Here is a 26218-nt window from a genome sequence, read left to right as displayed (position 1 = left end):
TCCCATCGTAATAGGCAGCTTCCACGTAACTTTCTCAAAAGCCAAAGTTGGGTTTAAGATTCCGAAGATTAAAATAAAAATTACTTTTATGAGTCGTGACATGACCTAGGATGAGTTACAAAGCATAAGCACGCACTGCCCACTGCAAAACCATTCAGAGAAGGCACTGGGCCAACTTTCAAAAACAAAACAAAACAAAACAAAAACAAAAAAAAATTATCTGCTTCACAGTTAAATATTGTGTGAAAAAGGCTTAAAAGCATGCAAACCCTTTCTTCATAACTGAAAGCTGAATTTCACAGGAAAGAGAGAATCAGTGTCTTGCTCCTGTAAGTTATATCCCAAACATAATCTGCAAAATTAAATGAACAAAAAACCAGTTAAACCTGCAAAACTCAGGTGCAGAAGACTAGATGCAGCTCAGCTGCACCTCCTGTAGGTCACAGGTCTTCGCAGCAATAACGAGGCTGAACTACCTGTGCCTCTGGACCTGGTAGGTACTGCCTGTGACAGCCCACATTCAGCAAAAAACATCCAGAGGGCTTAATTTATTCTACTTGATTATGAGTCTTTAGAAAGAAAAATAAGCACATGGGAACATTTATGGCTGCTGCAACTTGCTTATGTGCTTACATTTAAGAATGGTTTCTGTGCCAAATATCTGACTCTGAAGAAACTCCTGTGTATAGTTCAGGAACTAGAAGAGGACTAGTTTGCAAATTGTGTTTTATGTTTTATTTTATGGATTGCACCAGCTGTCCAATTCCCAAAAAACTGGGTGAGAAATCACTTTTTCTGTTCTAGGAATTGTGTGGTCTTTCACTTAATACCAAATGTACCTACTGTGCTTTCAAGGGCAGTCAGAATCAGGTCTTGCTGCCAATACTTTCTGAAAGACAACAATGGTTCCCATATTCAAAATAAACAAGAACAGTAGGATTTTAAAATTTTAAATACATACACTTGACCATATCACAAAGTTTTGTGATATCTGAAGTGGTGAAATAATATAGAAGAAAAAAGAGGACAACACATGTGTATTGTTTTACTAACAACAGTTTTATTTTATGCAGGATGTTTCAGAAAATTTTGTTTGGACAGTGTATACACTGGAATTGCTCAGACACAGATATCTACTTAAGTGTAAGACCATACACATTTAAATCCAAATTCATCCTACTTCATCTGGACCTGTCAGTGGGCATCTAAATTAAGGGTTTCACCACTCCTGGATTTTGAGTACTTAAAAAGATAGCAGCAATGTCTGATTTACCTTTGAGGGCAACACTCATTTTCCATTGATTCTAGGGTGGCAAGACTTCTCATTTAGGTGTGAATGTTAAATTACTTAATGTGACATAGATTAATTCAGGTAATGTTCTTAACACTCCACAATACCTTTCTCAGTAAAAGCAGTAAACAAAGTGTTGAATTTATACCACCATAAACGAAGAAGCTTTCAGAAATTATTCTCTGTAAATGAGATCAGACTGTCTTTGTTCTCCTCCATCACATATAACTCTCAGCACACTGCCTGCTCAAAAAGATGTAGTTTAATTTAAAACAGCATCATTTCAGCAACCTGAAACAACACTACCCCATTATGAAGTGTTTTCGGAGACAGTGTGAGATTATCCATTCACATCCCTTACAAGAATAGTGTTGATCATGTACCAGCAAATGTCTCCTCACTAAAGAAAATCAAAGTCCTGAAATTTGAAAACTGTGGTTTGTAGATTATTGTTAATATCTCTTTGTTTCTATACCTCCTTTGATGGGCTTATAAATTTATCAGGCAACCTACAAGTAGTTTTGATTAGTTACAGAGCAATTTATATTTTTAAAATTATTAAAATGCAGCTCTTTTTGTCACCAAATATCAAGAAGAATAATCTTTAATCATCATTTAAGGTATTTACTTTCTGTCATTTCTTCTATTTTGGAATATTCAGACTAACTATTCAGACTAATATTCAGATAACTAACTGTTATCTATGACAGTAGATAACAGTATTTTGTTCCTGTTGAAATCAATGCCACAACATTCACTGAGGTCCCCAAGACACTGTTCCACTTATGGTTTAATTCTGAACAGCTCACAATTTACAGATTTGATCCATAATTCATAGTCCATATTTCACACTGAGATATGCTATTTGAGACTGTAAGTCTCCAGACAGGCTCTTCACTTTGGAAAAAAGCCCATTTATCCTGAGATTTCAGCAAATCAGTCTGAACCAAAACTAAAAAGGAGTATAGAAGAAGGAATGAAAGCTTATGTTGCCCTGACCATAGAACTGTTAAGATCCAGCACTTATCCGCTTGAAGAAAATTTATATATAAATAAAATGAAATAATTTTGATAAATTACTAAGTCCCCTAAACAAGTATCACAGCTTCTAATTACAAAATATTTTAACATATGGAACCCAACATATGGGCTACTTGCAAAAGGCGTAATTTTTGTAACTTACAGAAATATTGATAACATGTTTTCATCCTTTATCTTGAACTGTGCACTTGAAATATTTTCAGGAAATGCAGTATTATATTCCAGTTAATGCAGGTTTACATTCAGCAAATAAATAGTCTCTCAAATACTAGTAATTGACTGTAGGATGGACAGGAGTTTGCTACCAGCTATACCATTATGTTTCAACAGCAAAGGAAACCATTTTTACAGTTCTAAAATAAATCTGATCCATGACTGAGGCTTTACAAATTAGTTTACAATAAATAACTTTATAAAATCTGAAAAGCAATTTTTGTTTGAATTGCATTTTAGCACTAACAGAATAGTATTACACTGTCAAATGAGTCGCGCCATATATTTTACATAATTGAGGATCTTCTACAGAAATTAAACTCTGGATCTGACAAATTAACTGTTCAAACATAAATCTGATGAGGACTGAATGCCAGCTGTGTGCAAAAACGGTGGAGGGACTGAGGATCATCGCCACAGGTGCTGCTCTTGGAAAAAGCCTACTGAGAGCAACAGAGGCATTTAGATATGCTCAGAGACTACAGATTTATCCTATTTGATAGAACTCTGAATGCCATGACCTATGCGCATCTCCCCAAGGCCAATGTCACTTACTTACAAAGTAAATAACTGAAATGTTTTCCTTGGTATTTATTTTTCTTATGCTTCCAAATATGATTTAGAAATAAGCATTTAAATAAATCCTGCCTTTTTTAAAAAGACATCAGAATCTTAGCTGTATCATAATCGACAGCTCAAACTAAAATATACCACAAATAATTATCCACATTTAACAGAGGGAGAAAAAGAAAAAAAATTTAAGAAAGTAAAGAACTGAGATTAGCTTTCATGAGTGTATTTATGCAAGTGTAAATGAAAGTGTCAGAACACTTTTCAATACAATGTACCTAATCAGACATGCTTTTGAAAAAATTAGAACAATTCTCAAAGTTTATTGACAGTCTTAAACATCACTACATGGAGAAAGGGGAGGTTAATGTCTGTGTCTGTGTAGTGAGCATTCTTCTTCTAAATTCTAGTAATAGAAGAGAATTTTAAGAATAACTCTGTATATCCACAAAATCTTACCTTTGGCTGCCCTAAAACATCTGACAGAGAAAACTCTTTTTATTTGTTCCGACTCTAGATTGTAAATCCTGGAAATAAAAAGTAAATACTGAATATTTATTCTGTCAAGTACAAACTGTACAGACATCAATACCTTCTTTTACCATATAATCAAAAATGGCTGCAGAGAGAAGTCAATTTGAGAGAATGATACTTGGAAACAAAAGTTTCACTAAAATGTCAATGTATATTAACTTGTTTAATATTTCCTTTAACATGGCACTCCACCTAATGAAGGGTGAAATACAGGTTTGAAAGGGAAAATACAGGCACTGCTAGTAAATGACAGGTAATTTAGTGTGAGTGAGACCACAAATTATCAATACCTTTATCATGGTAGAGGCCTGTGTTGCCATACTAATGACTGTCTGAGAAAGAGGTACTTTTATCTAGGTTGTAATGAGATATCTCAAGGATATGAAATGTACATATGGGAGGGACAAAACAGCTGGGTAAGACAGGGACATAATGGCAAGATTGGAAGAAAAAAGAACAATTCGTTTATATTAAAATTCAGCAAGGATATCTGTAATATCTATGAAGAAATTCACTGCCCTTTTGACATTGCCCAACACTTACCACCCAAATAAATAACAATTACACACATATTTCAATACAACAAGCTCTGATTCCAGCTCCCACAAACCAATTGAAGCATATTTCAACACAATTCCACTTGTAATAAAAAACAGATGGTAAAGGAAATAGATGTCTCTTTGTGATCTGATATACACATCTGCAGACATTTACAGTATGCATGCATTTCCAGAGAATGCTGAGCAAGTTAAATTGGGAAATGGGATTTTTTTTCCTTAATGGGCATGCGCAGACAAAGAGTGTGACTCAAGAAGAAAATAAGCTGTGACAAAGATGCAACTATCCTAACAGGTCTATTCGTTCTCAAACAAAAATCGTATCACAGCATTATGTTAAAGAAACACCAATTACGATAAAAATCAGACAACTTTAGAAATTGTTTGCTTCAGGGAAACATTACTCAAATGCGAGGTGGTTGAGGGTCAGGTGATTTTCAGATCTCTCCCCTCTCTGACAGAAGACCTGAGTTTAGCAATGGCTGTCCTTCAGAAATTCATTATACAGACAAGCAAAACATTCCATAGCAACACAGGGCTAGAGATTTATTTGAGGTCTTCTAAATCTCAGATTGCATTTTACACAGACATCACCGATAAGCCATTGCCAATGGCATCACATAGCTGCACTGGTCACAGGGAAATTATGCACAAAAATCAGCAGAGAAATGAGTCACAACAAAGAAGATGGAAGAGTCTCACTCAAAAAGAGAAAATCCTTGCACAACCTCTAAGACAAGAGGTATAGAATAAAACAGTTCAAGAAGTCAATATCTTAACAACCTTCAAAATTAGGTTATGTTGAGACAGGTCAAAGCTACACAAATTTAACTGCTCATTTGAGGGATCTTGTTAGTTTCCTAGATTTCATCCCATTTCTTTTTCTCCAGGTAATTTACTTCAGGCTCACAAAGGGTACCACATTGCCAGGAATGGAGAATTAAGACTTCTATTTGTCAAACATCAAACCTCAATTTGAGTATCGCATTTCTGACATGCAGGAACCATATCCTAGAATGAGATTTAATACCCGAGTCCATTCCAGTCCTGGACCTTTCTGCTCACATTTTAAATAAGAAACTAGATTTACTCGAATGTTCTGTTTCCTCCCACTAAGGGGATGCTGAACAGCCCTAAATCTCAGCTTATTTTTATGTTGTACCACTATAGTGACCAGTGATACAATGACAGAATGCATCAGTAAACCTGTCCAAGGGGGCCAATAATCACCATTGGGAACAGGACCAGTTTGACTAGTATAATTTCATATAAACCATCATACAATCCTCAAATGGTAAACACTTTCTGGAATTAACCATTTGGGCTGGAGTCAAACTGGTGAGCTGGAGGTGAAAAGCTCTCTGTTCTATTACTAATCCCCTGAGCTATAGAGGCCCCAGCTGGTGCTTCTGCAAAGGTTCGCACAGCTTTTCTTGAAAGGCCGCAAAAGTAGTTACAATATCTTTTTAAAGCAAAACAAATCAAAACAAGCAAAAGAATTCCTTCCACAGTTTCAAGAACAGTTACATTTTTCTTAAAATAATCTCTCTGAAAGTAGCAGACTGTACACATTTTACAAGAATAAACAAACTTATCTAAAATTTATCCACAAATTGGGAGTCAGAGACCATTAGTGCAAATTTCTGCTGACCAGCAGCATTTATTCTATAAACTTTGGGTATCCTAAGTGGTCCATCAGTGAACAACAGATATCTTCGATCTGTCTAATCTCTTCATGGGGCATGTTTTGTTTCCAGGCATGAATGCTACTTGGTGAAATTTCCCCTTCATAAGGAAGATAGAAAAGACTGGTGGAGGTGGCAAATAATATTTGGTTTAAGCTAGCAGGAGGAAGAGGAATACCAAGAAAGGTAAAAATTGTTTCAGCTGTCTTCTGAGGAAAGCTCACAATATCTTCAAACTTGACCAGCTGATAATTTGTTGGCAGCAAGTCCCTGTTTATTCTCATTGCTGCTGCTGTGTTTGCTAGCCATAAATAAGACAACACAGAAATAGCATTTGAATTAGAATTTGAAATTTCTTTTCTTAGTGATTCAAACTCAGAGGCATAGCCTTCATTTAAACGACATTTTTCTTCACCATTCTCCCCTTTAAACATTGCAGCCAAGCGTTGTGGAATATTTTTCAAAGAGTAAAGGCTTGGCTTATTTTTGTACAACATTGAATAGATCCATGCTCGTGGGTCCCTCACTACATACAATGCTCTCATAGATGGTCCTAAGGTTTCCTGAAAGAAGGGAAGCTTTAATGTCCAGCTCCCACTGCTTAAACTAAGCACAGGTCGTGCATTAGGATAATAGATGAGATGTCTTCTCAGTTCCCTAATATATTCAGCATCTTTTTCTTGACTCCCTCTTGCCCTGTTTCTTTGTTCTGACAGGGATTCTTTCTTTTTGGACCTTTTCTTTTTGTCTTTGCTTAGTACAGCATGCTGAGAAATTTTACTTCTGCTAGCTTCATATAAATGAATGTTTTGTAAATGCAACTTTGTGTCTCGAACTAGAGACTGGAGCCACCCTTGGATAAGACGAAAATTACCATTCTGGACATCAGAAACCTTCCATTCGCATGGATCTACAAAGGAGTCAATTTCAAATTCAGTCTCAGGAATTTCAATATAGGGTGTAGGTATCCTGATGTATAAAAAGTCACTGGTATTGTAAAACAGCTGTTTTAAAATTTCTGCACCAGAAGTAGGAAGCGAAGTAATGATAACATCTGGCAAAACAACGGGGTTTCCTTCTAATTGTTTGGCTTTATTGCCTTTATCACGTTCTGGCCTTGTCATGTCACTGCTCCACTTTGCACAGATTGGCTGAGTACACATGCTCCACACATCCACCAATTCAATTAACCACAGTGTGACAACCAGTATCAGGATCCAACGCAACATTTTACCGAAGGATATGTAAAACCGCCACTGAAAAGCCAGTATGACCAAACTGACACCCAAAATTAGCCCTGCAATTACGTTCGCTTTGAATCCAAACGGGAAAACTACCCTATTATTTTTCATATCTTTTTTCACAGATTCAGTACCGAGGCCAAATTTGGTCACTTTATTTTCATGAACTACTTTAGCAAAACCACCAAAACCCAGGTAATCAAACCTTGCCTTTAAATTCTGATACTCAGTCACAACAGAGATGGTATTTTCAGTGTTGTTGACACTGAGAGAAATCTGAAATCCAGATTTTGCATTATCCATGAGTCTACAGTTAGAAACATTGACATACGGCCCATAGAAAAGGTAAACAATCCTTGTAAGCGTGTTTTTCACTGGAAAGGTGACATTTACAAACTGAGTCCATCGCTTTTTGAATTCAGCAGCTTGTTCAGCCTCCTGTATCCTAGCAACAGGACTACTCCCACGATGATCAAACCAAAACATCTTGTAGTGGGCATCCCACACATCCATCATAGCTCCATTGTACTTGTTCTTAAACTTATAGGGTATGTATTTAAAATCAATGTCAAGATTATGAAAAAAGGCACTGACTGAATTAACAGGAGAATCTTCCTCCTTCTCGATATGGTCAACTACTAACAGTGTCTGAGAATTCAAGAGCAGCAAAATGCGATACACGCTTTTCAGTTTCATTGCTGATGTGTAAGCAGATACTGCCTCACCACTCACAAACATCATGTCACCAGCCTGAGAGGCTGTTATAATTTCTCCAGTTGAGTCTCCAACCTCGTCACCAATCCACTTCAGCCACTGGGCGCACTCACCAAGCTGTCCTTCCCAAGGTTGGTTGCACTGGCTTGTAGGAGATGGTGCAAACACCAAGACATTGTTCAGGTGGCTGAGTTTAGGTCCATAAAGAGCCTCAGATACAAACACCTGTCCATTGGGAGCAAAAGTGAAGGAGTTCTGATCGGGATGTTCATGCCCTGGATTGAAACTTCTCCACCCGTCAATCCATCTATAGGGTTGAAAGTGAACAATATCATAGACAGCACGTCCACCCAGTTTCCCAGACTTGAAGGATACAAAGGTGTTTGTCTGACTGTTTGGCAATCCAGCCCCGTAAGTAACAACTCCCCAGTTAGGAAACACATGCATTTTAGCAGTACCATAGTCAGGAGGTGGCTGAGGAGTGATTTCAGCAGCATACCATATAAATTCAGTATGTAATGTGCTCCACCTCTGTGCAGTGGATGGCACCATTGGCCCATCCTTAGGTCTGTGTTTTCTAATCTGCTGTGCCAGCCAGTTACCAGCTCCATTCTTCATGATGAACTTATCCAAGAAAACCAGTTGGCTCTCAGGACCATAAAACCAGTTGTAATTAGAATCTGCAACACCCACAGTCCTCTGGAAGCCTGGCAACAGGGTGGCATAGTAAAACCAAAAGTGCATTTTCAGCCAGTTATTCTCCAAGTTGTTAATACCAAAGTGGCGCTGGGCCAGGAAAACATACTGGGTGACTGACTTGGCGGTGTAACTTCCGTAAGCTACTCCCTCATCCAGAGACCCATCTACAATATGATTGAGGAGAAACATTGTTTTCTCCATCGCATCAACAACAGTGTGTTTCCAAATATTTGCCTGAGATCCTTCATCCACTCCAGCAACTAAAGCCCCAATAAGCAAAGCAAGCATATTGGTTGCTTGGTGATTGTGGAGAAGCTGCTTTCCCCAGGAACGAACCTTGGAGTACTCATACATTTCCTCGCTTACAGACCGTATCTTCTCCAGGTATTTCTGCCTTCTCTCATTTTCCAGTGAATTATACAAGAAGTCAAAAGCAGTGGCAAATCCTGTTAGGGAGTGACCAAGTGGCACTTCATCTCCAGGTGCATTCTCAACCAACCAGTTTTTGTAACCAGCCATTCTATCCATATATTCTAGGGCAAAATCAAATGCAGCTTTATCTTCAGGGCACAGCAAACAGTAGAAAGCTAGAGGTGGCAGGTTGTTACCATAAATCTCATTCCACTTGGCTGCAAAATCAATGTGCTTGGGTGGAGGTAGGTAGTATAAAGGGTTGGACAACATAACCATCACGGCACTTCTGATGGCTCTGAAGAGATGCAAATGGCTTGTACGAGCCTTCTGCCTCAGTGCCTGAACATCATCAGCGTCGAAATACAAGCTTGGATGAAGAACTGTTCTTTTCAGCTGCTGCTCAGCACTAAGACCTTCAAGTTGCTGTTTTTCATATTGATCTACATTTTCTATAAAAGTCACCCAATCAGAGTAATTGCTTACAGATTCTTCAAAAGTGAAGACATCAAACACCATTAATGCTAGAAATAGAGTATGCCCCGTGACCATCAGAGCCATGATCCATTAGGCAGCTCTTCTTCCCCAGACATACATTTCTTCACAAAACAGTGTTCAAACTTTCATCCAGTTTGTTAAAAAAAAAAAATCTTAAGGCATATTTTTATGAGAAAAGACGTATTGTATACTGTGCATTACAACAAAGGCTCAGGCTACTTGTAATCTGAGATACAACATTGAAATGACAAGGCTCTTGAAAAGTTAAATCTCAGGTGCCTTGTCTGTTCACACTTTTCTCAAATACAACACTACAAGCATAAGCACTAAAATCAAGGAAAAAAGCAAAATCTCTAAGATACGCATATAAAGCTCAGGTCAACTGCACAGTAACAGACTGAAACACTATCTCTAGGTAACCTGAAAAGCATGATCTGAAAAGGGAATTGGAGTCATACATTTGCTTTTTCAAAAAGCTTAAAGCTTTCAATCAGTCCAAATTCCACTTTTAGAGCTGACAAAAACTCCACTGATCACAAAATTATAAAATTTATTCAAAATACTGTGCTAGATTTGATAAAATAGGGAATATACAACACTCCAAAACTGACTCCAAAACTGAAGTTACTGTCTTTACTCTTCGCCTTTTCTCAATCTCCTTACACACTCTTTCCATCTTTCTCGTTTGGGATTCATGGATGGACAGGAAGGAAATCAATAATAAAAAAAATCAACATAGATCTTCCATTAGATCCTTTTGATGAAACTGCAACGCTTTCAACCACTACTCCTCTCTGTGAAAGATGCATCTGAATTAAGAGTCATGTTGACATATTTTCAAGTCTTTTTTAATCTTTTCTTCAGCTAGCGATGCCCAAATTTGGCCACGATGATTCAAAAAATCCTGCTCCTTCCATTATGATGCAAAAGGAAAACATGTGAAAGAGGCAGAAAGCCAAAACTTTCTTGTAAGAAGAGGAGTTTCAGGTTTCCTTTCACTTCGCATGTAGGCTCTTTCTGTGGAAACAAACGAAAGTTCTCTGAGGCTGTGTAGATGTCAGAACATATTTAAAGTACTTTGGTTAAGAAAGTGCTTCTAAGTTTACAGGAAAGATGAGTTAATTTACCTTTTCTTTTAAGGAAATCACAAAATAAAAGAAAGAGCATTTTCAAAGTTCCACAAAATTTACCCTTGGCAAAAGGGCAATTCAGACGGCTACACAAGCTCTCATTTCCAGCGTGAACATGAGGTCTCAGGGAATATTTTCCAGTTACGCTACCAGGAGCTACTCATGGAAATAAATCTGACACACGCCACCGAAATTCAATTCAGCTCGAATTAAGATAAAAGCATGCGCGTATTTATACCAGGCGAGCAGATCTGCGGGGGGAAGGAAGCAGGAAACCCGACAGACGGAACCGGACCGGCAGACGGAACCGGGCCAGCAGCCGGGACCGAGCCGACAGATGGGACCGAGCCGACAGATGGGACCGAGGCGGCAGAAGGGACGGAGCCGGCAGAAGGGACGGGGTCGGCAGAAGGGACCGGGCCGGCAGCCGGGACCGGGCCGACAGATGGGACCGAGCCGGCAGCCGGGACCGGGCCGACAGATGGGACCGAGCCGACAGATGGGACCGGGCCGGCAGCCGGGACCGAGCCGCCGGCCCCGCCGCGCCGCCCACACCGCGCCCGCCAGAGGGCGCCCGCCGCCGCCGCGCCCCTGCCCGCGCCGGGGCCGCACAACTTGGACAAGTTTCGGCGAGGAGCGCGGGGCCGCCGCCCCCGAGCCCAGCCCCGTCTTACCGCGGCGGGTCCGCGCCGGATCCCGCGGGGCTGCGTCGCTCTGCTCCGGCCGGCGCGGCCCGGGGCGCGGGGCCAGCCCCGGCTGGGGGCTGCGGGTGGCGGCTGCCGCGCCGGCCCCGCTCGGCTGGGCCGGGCTGGGCTGCGCTCGGCTTCGGCCTCTTCCGCTCTGCCGCTACTTTTCCACTCGGGCTGGCCGCAACTTCTGCTCCCTGCCCTCCGCCGGCAGCTCCCAGGAGTTGATGGAGAGGGAGATGCGGCGGCGAGCGCCCAGCGACGGGCGCGGGCAGGCAGGCAAACTCGCAGGGATGTCGCTCCGGAGGGGCGGGGAGGGAAGGAAGGAGGGAGGGAAGGAGGGAGGGAGAGAGGCGGGGAGGCGGCGGGGGGGTTGGCAGAGCCGCCCCCGGCGGAACGGGGATGTGCCGATGCTCCGCGCCGAGCTCGGCGGCTGCGGGCTGCCGGTCCCGCCGTGGCTCCCGGCGGTTCTCCCCTGCGGCTGCGGGCTCTGCTCCCGGCGCACAGCCCAGCCCCGCTCCCGGCCGCGGATGCCACCGCCACCCCTGCGCCTGGGCTGCCGGCGGAGCGGAGCGGGGCTCGGCGGGAGCGCCCGGGGGCAGGGCCGGGGCCGGAGCGGGGGGGCGCGGCTGGCAGCGGCGCAGGGGGCGGGGGGAGGGGGCGAGAGACCGCGGGGTGCGGGGATCCGAGGGGTTACGAGGGGGCTCGTGGGAGAAAAGCTGCCGCGGTGGGTCAGCCCCTGGGCGGCCGACAGCCACCGCCCCGCCGCGGACCGACTCCCGCAGCTCCCGTCGGGGACGATCGCGGCGGCTCGGAGCCGGCGAGCTCCTCAGGGCAGGACAGGACAGGGCAGGGTGTCGTGGGCCGCCGCTCCTGTGGGTGACAACTTCGTGAGAGCGGCATAAGCACCTAGCGGTGCCCGTGTCTCAGGGACCATGGGGATGCGCACCAGCCGCTTTTGTTTGTTGCCGTCACACTTCTTTATATCTGCGTCCCCACGCTGGCACTTCTTTTTATGCGATGCGTTAAAATGGTTCTCATTTAGCTTTAGCTGAAGGCGTCTGAAATAAAATACAAAGGAGTAAAATCCTCTATCATTCATCTCGGTCACGGCCAGTGGTCCGCTGAAGAGCCAGCGCGAAGTACTGGCCTGCCCCCCAGTGCTGTGGTCTGCCCCCAAAATCCGAGAGGTACAGCACCGTTCTCGGGTTTGAATCAGTTTGGGTTGACGGTGATGACTTTCAGAGCCTGATTTTGTGACCTGGTGTTTGTGACCAAGTTGATCTTCGGTAGTCGACTGCGGGAAACAAAAGGGTGTGAAATTTTGGGTGTTACCACTTACTGTGTTTATAAACCGTACTTCAAAGGATGTGGGTTTTAATCATCTCAACAAGCATAACTTTTTTCCAAGGCATAACCTATATTCTTCTATTTTTTATTTACCCCTATACCTAGAAAATACAGTGGCATATTTAAGTATTGCTTAAGCTACTCAATGTGTAGCTATCTTGAAATGAATATATGAATATATAAAGGCCATATATTATGGATACTGGTTCTGTTTCTTTGTGTTACATAGTGCACCTTATAAGGATTAAATTATTAAATTATGCACATTTACATTAGTGATGTAGTATGCCTGGAACCATCCTAATCTCTCAGATGTGCCCTATAGACTTGGTTTAAAAGGGAAAAATACTGATTATTGTCTGATCATATCTTCCCATCAGAAGTAATTTGCATAATGAACAAAGATCAGCACATGATTCCCTGACCTTGAATCTTTTGTGGTTGTGCCTTCTCATGCTACCAGGGAAGTTATTCCAGGAGGAGAGCAAAAAGAAATGTAAAGCAGCAATAGAGGCCACATTCCCCTTTAAGGCTGTAGAAACTGAGTGGAATACACTACAAATGAAAACCTCCCAACTCTTTCCTTCTATTCTCATTGTACCCATTACATTTTTTCCCAAGGCTGGCCCATTCTAGAAAATATTGAAGTCTCAGAGAATGACTTTTCCCATAAATTGCCAGGCAGTTCAGAATGAGCAGAGTATATGTAGGACTTAGGTTAAAAGCAAGAGTAAAGCCCTCCCAAGAGCTTTCCTCACTCCCTGGGACCTGTGCTGAGATCATTACACATATAGTGTTCAATTGCAGTGTGATATTTGTGGAGAAACATGAACATGATTTACTGACTGGCCCCATATATTCACAAATGCTACCGTTTGGAAAAGTCTTATTTATAAAGGCATTTGTATGATGTTTCACTTTCTCTGTGGCAGCTTTTTCACATTAGCAAAGATGCACTGGCAAAATAGTTCAGACTCACTTTTTTGCTGAGGAAATTGCAAAGCAGGAGTGTCTTTAACCATGTATGATTTCAAACAGTTTAGGCTACTTGGTTTCTTTCAGTTTCAAGTTACTTTGCTTTCAATACAGCCTGTCAAAAACAAACAAAAACCAAAACCACCACCAACAAAATAACCTAGCTGAAAAACCCAACAAAAAACAAGTTCAGACCAAAACAGAAAAACAATAGTGGTAAAACTAGGGTTCCTTTTTTCTTTTGGTAGTTTTCTATAGTCAACAGAGACACATAGCACCTATATTACAACTCAAGAGCAAAATCGAAAATTTGGATACACCTGGTATAAAGGGTAAACAATTAAGTGAGGCAAACTTCAAAGGAGCTGGATTAAGAGAAATAGTGACTCTGGTTTGTAACCAATTCTTTTGCTCCAAATGAGTCTGAATTATATTGGCACTCCGCCTTACCTTATTGCATTATGCTGTTTAAAGAGTGGTCACTAAAATCAGGGTCGCTTTCAGAACAACTGTTACTTGTGAAGTAACTATTGAAAGTTACCATTTACATTTTTATTTGTAGAGACACCATCTGGCAACAAATTGCATTATATTATTACATTTTCAAATATTCTTGGTAACTAGGACTAGCTGAAAAGCAAGGCTTATGGGCTATCAGCGAGAAAACAATACTGTAACAGAGAAATAAGTTTTGAGTCATGGGAAAGTGACCTCACTGTCACATCAATTTCGTAGTGCAAGAAATCATGGGTCATTGTTGGTGATACGCTGCGGTGTACTGCTTCAGGGATAGCATTCTGCACTGATACCAAGATCAGCCATCTGAATGATCTTGAAAATGCTAGTAGTGCTATTTTACTTGAGTACAGGCCAAGTGCTAATAGATGGAAGTGAAGAGTAGAACAGTCAGCTGGACTGCAACAAAGTACTTGCCAGTGTCAAATAGAATAATAATTCAGAAGTTCACACATGAATGAGGCGCTGCTGTCAAATATGAGACATTAATCAACATTCACAAAAAGAGCCAGGTATTTAGGAAGTATCTGGGTTGAGATAATTAGGTTCCAGTGGTGGCAGACTCCTGAAACTTCTATCTAACTCCTCAAGTAGCACAAGTATATAAATTCTTAAGTTTAAAGTAGAGGTTTTATTTCAGAGGCATCGCAAGTTTGGGTGAGAGTTCTTGAAGCTTTTCCATATTGTCAGGGCTTGGTGTTTATTTCATTACTCAACTTTGCTATAGATGGAAAGATAGACTTTTCTGAATCTAAATCTACTCGAAGACCTAATTTACTGTGAATGCTTGACACACTCATGCACAGTTCCTTCTTTTACAACAGACATATGAAAAAATTATTGCAAAATAATTCAGTGGTGATGAGGATCACTTTAAAGCATTAGTCTGTTGTCAGAAAAACTCACCTTTCACAAAGAAAACATGGTAATTTTTTTTTTTCCCTTTATGGATGATAACCACAATCTCTCAACTCTCAAATGACCTAATCTCTTGTCTGTGTCAGCAAACAGGGTATTTTTGTTTCAACCTAGGGATGTCCTGTGAAATCATGTTACCTTTCAATAATGTAATCACACATAGAAACTTGCTTGTGTTAGAGGGAAAAAGTTAGACCCTCTGCCACCCAGGAATAGCACACATGTTTTACAATAGACAGGTAATTGAATCAAAGTGCATACCACCTCTCAGAGAAAGGAACATTCCTTCAAATTGAGTCTCTTGGTTTACTATGACACTTCTTTTTGAAATATCCAGGTCCTTTTCCTCTTTGTATAACCTCACCTGACAGGAACAAATACAAACTCCATATTGTGAAACCATTAGTTCTGGAGGGAAATATCTGATGTTGCTGATGAACATGTGACAAATAAAGGGAGTAAACAATAAAGTATATGAACAATTAATATCAAAGTTTCTGTTTTTTGAGGATCAAGTGATTTCAGGGGAACTGGAGAGTAGAACACACAGAAAAGAGCATGGGGTGACACTGTTTTTGCAATATATTACTATTTTATTTAAGTTTATTTTTTTTCATTTAGGAATGGTAACTAGCTAAAAGAAACAGCAACAAAACACAAAAAAACATGCAAGAATATCCTGCTTTTATTAAAACTGAAAATTAACATGTTAATTACACTGTGCAAACAAAGTATAAAAAAGGCAGTGACACATTTTTCCATACTGCAAAGACTCTCATTAGTGCAGCTCTACATCACTGTATGATTGAAGGGGCTGAAAAGTGCCCTGTGTCAGTGCAGAGAAGGAGGATGGAGCAGCTGCCAAAAGCTGTGTGCTGCTCTCCTCCTCTGTCCCAGCTGTGTGCTCCTGCCAGCCCCTTTGTGCCCAAGCAGTAGGCAGTCTCTTTGCTACAGAATTGGTCCTGCAGACTCAGCAGGGCAGCACAGTTTTAGGCCAGCTTAAGTAGACGTTAAACTGCCCCTTAAAAATGTCAGTTGCATACAGGGGTAATTTTAAATCCATTTGTGAGTTCCTCAGATGCCGCATATGAAGCAAATGGGACTATTTGTAGTTTATCAGCATTTTAATCAAACAATCTTCAGCAGAAGTGGTTTAAAACCATCAGAGATGATGCTGTGTACAGTGGTGGGATCTCAAGAAGGTTCTCAGCAGTTGGTCAGAACAGCACAAAGCCAAAGTATTAGGGTATCAAATTTATTGGAATAACATCTGTGTACATCTACATCGAAGCAAATGTATGAAAACTATGAAAACTATGAAAACTCATCAGCAGGCAGAGAAAGAAGATTAATGCTGCAAATGTTGTATTTGTGAAAGCATTTAAGTATTCAAGGCTTGCTGATTGTTTTTTTCAACCTGCTAGAGATTGACGTATTAAGCACAGTATGTAGGTAAATTAATCATAACACAAAACGCAAAAGAGTACAAGAGGAAAAATGTCTCCTTTTCATTGACCCAGTGTTTTGACAATCTGCGAAATTCTTGACATTTAACTCTCCACTGCCAAAGAAAACCCAGAAAAACAAACCAACATAAAAATTCAACACTAAGTTTACCAGGCATTAAGTTTTGAACCTCAGTGGGGTACATTCACCAGACATATGCATGGTCAAATATATGCTATAATTTGGACCAGAGAAAGACTTAACATTATAATCTTCTGAGGTAGGTAAGATTTATATAATTGCTGCAAATAGGGTTCTACCCTTGGACTGCAGGTAGAGGTCACATGTGAAGAATCAATGCATGGAAGCATGCCTGTCCATTGATTTTAGTGTCAAAGTAACAAATATTGGTAAAAAATCCCCCCTTTTTTTTTCATTCATTTCAGCTGTAGTTTTGCAAACCTAATATAAGCCCCATCAGTGATGTGCATGCCTTTCTCCTGACTTCATAAGCTCTGTATTTGGGCCTAAATCCCAGTACCCGATCACTGGGGTCCTTTCACCAGCAGTTATTAATATAGTATTCTTACTCTACAGCAACCATAAATTAGAATTAGCCCAGAGATATTTTTAAATATATTGTCCAGCCCATGAGGATTATTTATGAAAAATGTTCTTACTGGACAAGCAGAACCTACAGAGGCAGCAATTAAATCATAAGACTGAAAACAAAAATTCTTATGATCTACACCATTGTCTCCAAATTATATGATTAAGGAGATACTAAATAATACATTATAGTGAAAAGGTACAACTACAAATCTTAACTAATCATATTTTTTGTAGTTCTATTCATTATACTACTGTAGAGGCTTATATTTAGCATCTTTAGAAGCATTATAAGACAGGAAAGGTACAGATTACAACCCATATGGGTATGCTCAGGTTGGCAGCACTGATAAATAATTTCTCCTGGGTTTGCTTTTTATAACTTAAACAATATTTAAGACAGATATTAAGATGATTTACATCATAAAGGATTCAAACACTGTATTTACTTGAACAAAGAGTAGTATACTATAAGGAATGTCAGACGAAGCAGCATGTATTAGTTCAGTCATTATCACAGGGAAAAAGGCAAGGTCTCGGGTTGAAATGGGGTATGTTGGTTTGCAGCACAGCACCCTGAATTTAAATTACACTTAACTCATTCTGCCTACATATCCTAAGTGATTTTATGTGAATAAAGGCCACATTCATTCACCTCAGTGGGATATCTTATTTTGCACAGTCCTGTGAGATTTAATTAAATGACTATGAAGTTCTACTTAATGGAATAGTGTATTTCTACAAGATTTTTAACATTGATGAAGTAATCTGCAACTCTTGTCATACCTGGTTGACTATTTCAATCTCACCCTTTTCCAAGGATTAGATGGCTGTGATGAACCAGGTAAGGGGACTGGTTTTGCAAAGATTACGCCTGACAAAATAATTATTAGTTTTCAGCTAGAAAATCTCCCTTAATTTAGTCCACCTGGCATAGGCAATAATATATCTGAAGATAGGAAGTAGCACAGAACACAACTTTGGATATTACTTTAACGTAAACAATTTTGTAACTTGATTGAATCTTTCCACTCTTAATTCTGATGTTTTACTCTGTGGGAGGAGAGGTCTAGAATGCTAAATATTTTTAATCATCCAAAGGAGCCTGAAAATTTTGAGTGTCAGGCAGTAAAAGTGTTGAAAATACAGACTACCAAACCTTTGAAATAAGAGCTCATTGTTGCAAATACTTTTCTATGTTATTGTAAAAATTACATTCTCAAGTTCTTAGATTTACCAGTCAATTTTAATATTTGTTTTGCTGAATGTTAAGTAGATTGTCACTGGACTTCTTTGTGTCATGCCAGAAAAGTGGTGCAGAAGTAGTAACATCGTAAGAATATACCAGTACATATACCAGTGACTTAGGCTGGATTATAGACAGCACAGTGACTCTCACAACCTAGAACACAGGGTGTGCATTAAATTCCATTGGATGTCACCCAGATAATTCAAAGATTAAATTTTGGGAAGTTTCCGCTTTTATTGCCATTTCCCCCACTAATGTATTTTGGCCTGTAGGTTTCTTTTGATGTATGGTTTCCATCTGTTATACTAAGTACCTTTGTTGACCTCTTTTTTTTTTTTTTTTCTTTAATTGTAAATGCTACCAGAGAGACCGATTATGTCTATATAACACTGTGCACCTCTACACACAGGTACCCAAGCCAGCTGTAACAAGCTTAGCTAACTGGAATAGATAACATGCTCTATTAATGAAGCTGTTTCTCCTGGGTACTAAGCTGATACATCAAAAATTGGCCTGAATATTACTTCAGGGAAGTGGATGGTTCTTAGCTGACCCATGTTAAAGAGAAGACTCTTATTTAAATTTTGGAGGATAAAGTTAGGATGCAACTTAATCAGTCTATAGATCCCTCCCTACACAGAGAGGTCACACTGGAGGGTTTATATATTAATAGCAAGAGGAATGAAATGATCAGATAGCTGAAACCTGAAGCTTGAACTTTAATGATATATGGGTTTTAAATTATTAACAGTGTTTGTAATTAAGACTGGAAGAGTTGCTCAAAGTATATGATGTATTAGCTGTAATCAAAGTCTTTAATTAAGACCAGATGTACGTCTCAAAAAATACAGTAATTTCCTGACTATAAGGCGCGTCCTTTTGACTAAAATTTTCCCCCGAACCCGGAAGTCGCCTTATAGTCCAGTGTGCCTTATATGATGTACAGAGTTGCAACATTTGCCACCCCGGAAGTGTGAGCCACAATGGGGGGGCAGGAGCGGGTGGTCACAGCCGGCAGGAACTGCGCGGGGAGGGAGGGAGCCAGCCCCGGCCCTGGCCGCCACGCGGGGAGAGAAGGAGGCAGCACCGGCCCCAGACGCGGCGCAGGAAGAGAGGGAGGCAGCGCCGGCCCCATACGTGCCGCGCAGGGAGAGAGAGGCTCCGCACCAGCCCCGTATGAGCCGTGCAGGGAGAGAGCGGAGCGGTGCCGGCCCCGACCACCATGCGGGGAGAGAGGGAAGGGCTGCTGCTGGCCTGGCGCGAACCGCGCGGGGAAGGCGGCAGCAGGCAGCCACAGAAGCCACGAGTCGCGGCCACCCCGAGCCAACCCAGACCGTGGGCAGCCCCCAGCCACCCCGGACCGCCACTAGCCGCGGCTGCCCCGAGTCCCACCTTGCCAGCCGGCACCATGGGCAGGCAGGAGTGCCGAGGCTCACAGCACGGGGAGGGTGCCTGGGACTGCATTTAAAGGCTATGTCAATCTGTGAAAAATGTTTGCAAATTGAGCACATGCCAGTAAACCTGCGATGGCACGATTGTGTTACTAATTCATTACTTTATTGCACGTCGTGTGGATCCTTGCTGAAAAAAAATTTGCACCTTATAGTCCGGTGCGCCTTATATGATCTACAAAGTTGCAAAATTTGCCAACTCCCAGAGGGTGCGCCTTATAGTCCGGTGCGCCTTACGGTCATGAAATTACTGTATTGTCAAATTTGATGCTAAAAGAACTATCGGGAGAAATTCAAAGGTCTTAAAATATGAATTTTTCATCATATCAGACTTTCTATTACAACATTCATTCATCTAGAAAAGTGGAAAAATACAGTGGACATTTATAAAGGTCATATAAGTAGGTTTCTTATAATGGCAATTGAATTGTTTTCTGTTCTGCCAACATAACTGGTTTGGGAAGCAGCTCAAGACCTCTCAGGAACATAAGACAAAAATTAATTTTGCCACTTCTAAGTGTGGAGTGTCAAGTCTGGCAGTAAAAGAAGACACAGGGAGAAGAAGTAGGGCTGAAACGTGACAACAGAATTTCATGTCACTCTTACTGCCTCTTTTCTCCTGCCCTGCTTCTGCATAGCAGTAACTCCTAGCCTATACACCCTTATCATATATTAACCAAGCAAAGTGCATTTCCAGACATATAGCATGGCTATAGAAAGAATGCAATTAAAGATCTTCTTAAAGAAGATAATTAAACTATGGATATTTTCCTGTCCATTTCAGTTTTACTGCCTGGGTAACTGCCTCTACTTCCAGTACCCGAAGTTGGCCCTGACAATACTAGTGATTCATTTATTTGTCTTGGGCTCGTTCAGAATCCCACCTTAGTGACCATTATGAGGGTGTCCATAACAATCTGCAGTATAACTTTAGCAATTAATTTGTTGCATAAATATTTAGTTTTGTTTAGGGGGCTTTATGAAGTTACAAACATCTATATAGAGGTGGTGTATGTCAACTAACAATTTTTTTTTCATAATACATACAATAGATATCCTTGGCACATGTGAACAGTATTATTTTGACTCACAGGAATGAAGTATTTACAGAAAGAAAAATGCACTCAAGAGTGCTTTCTAAATAGCACTACTGAAAAGCAATAAATGTAAGAACAAAAAATTTTCATCCATTTAACATGAGATACTTGGCATCACAAATACTTCAAAGAAAAATTTAGCAGTTAACATATTTCTAGCATTTTTCCATTTCCAGAAGACATGGCAGTTGGTAGATTTCTATCTAATTGTCAACAAACATGGAGCCTTCAGTTTCAAATATTTTTCCCCTTTGCTTTTCTAGTGCACAAAAAAATCTATCTTTAGATCATTTATAATCACAAGAGCAGCAAGTAAACAAATACAAAAACCAAGAAGAGTTCAATTGCATGTGCTGAACTATGCCTCACTCATAAACATGGGATTACCTCTGGCAACCAGGAAGACTCTATAGCTTTCCCTCTTCCTCACAAATCCACATTGTTTTGCAATATGCCCAGAAAACTATCCGAGTTCCAGCTATTATAGCCCAGAGCTCATTAGGCTTGTGACAGATAGGCAGTGCTCCTGCCTAGAGTTGCAAAGAAATTATTGAGAATTGTTCAACATTTTCCTGACACTTCTCTGTAGAAGTAAATTATTTATTTATATCACTGATTGGTGGGATCAAAACATTTGAGGCAACATATCAAATCTTCTGACACTATGACAATAACTGAGCAAATTTCTAGTCCTCTTAGCGCTTATATTCCTCATCTCCTTGGTGGTTCACTTGTCAGGAGCCAGGTGCCCAACCTTCTCTTACCCTCCAATTCCTTAGCAACCTAATGAATAAGAAAACAAAATATTTCAGGCTGCTGCTAAATTAGCATGAAGGCTTTGAACGTAGAAAATAGCACAAACCTCTTCTGGCAGTTTTTCTATCTTTGTTCTACTACAGAATAAACCTTTTTTTTTAGGCTTCAACACATTAGGTTGCCTGGGAACATCAAAGAAGAAAAATTAAATAAAAATACGTATTATTTCCATAATCAGAATAGGTATTACTAAAAATATCAAAAAATCAAAAGACTTACCTTCAAAATATAAAGCATAGAACCACAGTCAGAAAAAAAAATTATCAGAAGTTACATATTTAATTATGTCAAACATTAAACAATTTTAGTATTTAAAAGCAAATTCAGCTTTTGTTTTAAATTGCAGAACTTTCCTCAAACCTTGATGTATTAAAAGGTCTTTCTGTATCTGAAGGCCTGCTCTAAAAAAGGGGCGGGGGGGGGGGGAAAGCAAATAGGACAGGGTGCTGACAGATACGTCTCCTAAGTCGTCTATCTCAGAACATGTTAAACAGTGTACAATAAACACCTCTTTCGCTCTGTCAGAGAAGCCTAGATAACAAGTTGATATACATGTTACTGGTTTAGTTATTTGGGTTTGGATGGAGATGAATCCAGTATCTGGTTCCCAGTCTGGCACTATCTGAAATCTGCATGAGACAATAGCATGAGACTGCACTAAAAAGAAATAAAATAATGATGATGTAATGTGTGACCATCATCATTATTATTCTCAAACATAACTTTATTTGAGGCTGTGAGATTTGCTAAGTACCTTTCAATGACAGCTCTATAAACCCATATGAGAAAGAAGCAGGAAAAAGAGGAGGTAAAAATGTTGGAAAGAATTCTTTAATAAAAATGCTGAATTGTAGGGGAGACTACAGTAAAAATCAGTTATAACATATACAAACAAAGCTGTAAGCAGTTAAATTTAACATTTGATTGCTTTAAATATGGGACATTTTTGTTCACAAGAGTGTGGGTGGTAAATCACCATTACCTGTGCATTTTGTTTGACTCAAATTGAGAAGCAAGGGTAAATCATAGTTTTCTCAGTATATGTGGGAAAAAGAAAAAAAAAACCAACAAAACAAAACACAACAAAAAACCAAACCACTAAACCATCAGCCTTATTTATAGGCAGGTTTCTCTGCTTTTGAAGTTGAGTACCACTGAGAGAAAGAAAAGGAAGGTAGAATAATCAACAAAATATTGTTGTTCATTACATTGACTTGTCCAGTCACCTCTCTGAAGAGCACATTTAAATTTTTATTCAGAAATTCCAACCAAAGGGCAGAAGCAGAGAGTTTGTTATAATGTTTTAAAAGTGAATTGCAATGGCTTTCTTGAAGTGGAGCTTGTTTCGGTTTATCCCCGCTTATTCTGAGATTTTGGTATCGCTGGAGCTTTGTCGTAGTAAGGATTTATTAACTACACTGCAGCTTTATAGTGGAATTTGAAACATTCTAATTTAACCCAGAAATTAATCCAATTCAGTCTATTATTGAAATAGGGAGTGGATTTCCAGAGGGTTTGTAATGTGGGATATAAGGGCACAAAGCCAAGTTCCTTTCTTCCTGAGGACGGATACTGTTGAGAGAGAGCATTTCTATAGCCTTCATAGCAAATCTACAAGCAGATATTGAAGAAATTTGCAGCAATTTTGTACTTATTTTTGCACACAATTGCTTTCTGAAAGTATATATGTCTAAATATGATATATCAAAGTTTTTCCCCTAGGTTTTACTCTAGAACTAAATGTGTCCTGCTGTTCCAAAATTACTTCTGAAATATCCCAGATAAGATATGGCCATGCATGAAAATGAAGAGACTATAATAATCACTTTCAAGAAAATGAAATCCACAATAAAAAAGTGGTCACTATATATATAATATATATATATATATATTTATATTACTTCACCAAGATGTAAACTACTACACACAAATTTTCCTACTTTATTCCTGCCATGTGGTTTCTCTGCCAAACTCATTACTCTATTGTTTCCTTAGAAATTTCCCAGTCTTGTTTATACATTTGGTAATAGATGTTTGAAATGTTCTCCATAATGCTGAACTCTTGGGAGAGGGTACCTCAGAGCTGTCAGTCTAAAGGTTAGGATCTGCATTCAGACAACAATAAGCACTAGGTCAAAACGATGGCATTAACAAGCATAAGGAAGAAGGTATCAGATGCTGACAAAATGTTCAATTTTACAATTAGTGTACCTTAAGGTTTTCTCTTGTATGGAATGGGTTTGTTCTTTCCTGCCCCTCTACCCCCAGCACTAGATAAAAAGCATGCTGTGGTATGGTGTGGAGATAAAGTAGTTTTTATTCCAATTTCATAGCTCTTACCTAACCCTCTTGTCTTCTGTTCCTCAAGGGTCCTATTTTCCAACATCATAACATCTGCTTTTTGTTTCTTGACCTTGCACTCTCCCACTTTCTCTCTTTCCCTCCAGGCTATTCACTTATTTCCATTCCACTTCCTCCTCCTCAGCAGGACATCGGCAGGGGGAACTGCAGGTTAAGCAGAAGGCAGAAGCTCTGTGTTTGTAGTCTTGACTTTTATTTGGCAGACAAACTTCTGCCTTCGCTCCTCTTACTGCAGAAGCTAAGTGCTATGCAGTTTCGACTTAATATATGAATAATCCATTTTTCACAATTGTTCTTTGCTCTCATGTTTCCCCTGACCCCTGTAAGCTTAGTCTAACCTTTTAATTCCCATATGAAATGACACCATAATCATACTAGACAGAGAGCACTGTCTCAGCCCTGGTGAATTCTGTTTCTTTGTTCAAAGGAAAGGAAACGGTAGAGTTTTGTAATGGACTTTTTTATCATCAATTTTTTTGTTTTTAAAGAAAATACTATTTTAGCTTAAAATTCATCCAAAATATGCAGCCTGAGGCAGAGACCTCCCATACACAACTTTGAGTGCTGTGGTTTAAGTTCAGTGATTATGAAAAAGTGAAAATAGAGTTTTATAGAAACTGTAACCTCACAACAATTAAATACATTTAAATGGAGATATAACTGTTTTAGTGTAATGAATTAATTTGAACTTTTCTCAACTATTCTTTTTCCACAGATAAAATTGCATATTACTTTAGGGTCCTCCAACTTCAATAGCTGTAGGGATAAAGCTGGTACCTGATTGATTTTTGTTTAGCTTTTTTTTTGCTTTTTAAAATGTAGATGCAAGACAATAAAAACTTGTCAGTTGTCCATAGACAAAATGCAAATTTTGTCTATAGACAAGCCATTGCAAGAAACTCTCATTTTCGTTCATAAGAAAGAAAAACAAGCAACAAAACTAACAAACAAGAAAAGAGAAAACAGTTTTCCCAACGAGGTATAGACCAACTTTTGCTCAGTGTAAGGGGATTGATTTCTACCCCACAACATGTAATGGTAGAATAAGAACAGTAATTTCACGATTACAAGGTGCACTGACTATAAGCCGCATCTCCGGGCGTCGGCAACATTTCGTTCTTTGTCCATACATAAGCCGCACCTGATTATAAGCCACTCTGTCGTTCGCAGCGAGGACCCATGTGCAACAAAGTTGCTGAATAGTAACAGAACCGCAGGATCGCAGGGTGTACTGGCTTGGCTCGGACCATGCAGACTCAGCCTGCTCGGGGCTGCCAACGGGGCCAGATGGCCCAGCTTGGTGCTGCTACTTGGCGGGGCTGCTTGGGGCCAGCCGCCGCTGCCACCAGGCTTGCTCGCCCCACCCTGGCTCTGCCCTGCGGCAGCAGGCAGGCATGGAGCCCTGCTGCCCGCTGCCACAGCGCTGGTGGAAGGCGGGCACGGAGCCCCCCCACCTCCCCCCGGGCCACGGGGCCGGAAGGAAGGAGGCCCCGCCTCCCCCTCGGGCCACGGGGATTGCAGCACAGAGCCCCCTGCCTTCCTCTCGGGCCACGGGGATGGCAGCACGGAACCACCCGCCTCTTCTTCGGGCCGCGGGGCCGGCGGGAGGGAGCCTCCTTCTCCCCTCCGGGCCGTGGGGATGGCAGCATGGAGTACCCCTCCTCCCTCCCCCTCCCTCCCCCACTGCCGGCATAGAGCCCACCTGCACCCACCACGTAACTGAGTAACCAATTTGTAACAATCACACAATCCCAGGTTTTACTGGCAGGTGCTTGGTTCGGCACCTCGTCTGCACTTCTGGGGTTGGAAATTTCAGAAAATTTTTTACATATTAGCTGCTCCTGAGTGTAAGCCGCATTTCTGGGGTGGGAGCAAAATTTTAGTCAAAATGGTGCGGCTTATAATTGTGAAATTACTGTAATTTATTTCAGACTCTTGTGAAGTTTATAGGTGTTAGTGACAATAACATGTGTTCTAGTGTACTTGTTATATATTATCAAGTTCCTGTCTAATTTTTTGCTCATATAGGTGCAAGCAAAAGGACTGCACTTAATAAATTATTTAGCAAACAGGGAGAAGACCAAAAATTGCATGATAAATCAGATAAAGTCTTAACCAAACATTAAATTATCTTTCTTCCTTGTCTTCCATTAACCTGGC

The 26218-nt window shown here is 40.5% G+C and overlaps 1 protein-coding gene across 1 annotated transcript; it reads right to left on the bottom strand.

Annotated features, from left to right (window-relative positions):
* Nucleotides 1-1040: 1040 nt before the first annotated feature.
* DSEL (dermatan sulfate epimerase like) lies at nt 1041-11317 on the bottom strand. The gene is made up of 2 exons (XM_033063653.1): nt 11259-11317; nt 1041-10471 (listed from the first exon to the last, which is right to left on the bottom strand). The coding sequence occupies exon 2, from the start codon at nt 9515-9517 to the stop codon at nt 5867-5869; it is 3651 nt and encodes a 1216-aa protein (XP_032919544.1). The 5' UTR covers nt 9518-10471; nt 11259-11317; the 3' UTR covers nt 1041-5866.
* Nucleotides 11318-26218: the final 14901 nt, after the last annotated feature.

Source organism: Catharus ustulatus, chromosome 1, assembly GCF_009819885.2.
Source record: "Catharus ustulatus isolate bCatUst1 chromosome 1, bCatUst1.pri.v2, whole genome shotgun sequence".
Taxonomy (NCBI): domain Eukaryota; kingdom Metazoa; phylum Chordata; class Aves; order Passeriformes; family Turdidae; genus Catharus; species Catharus ustulatus.
Note: the sequence above shows the minus strand (reverse complement) of the source record. Positions and strands in the feature narration are given on the sequence as shown.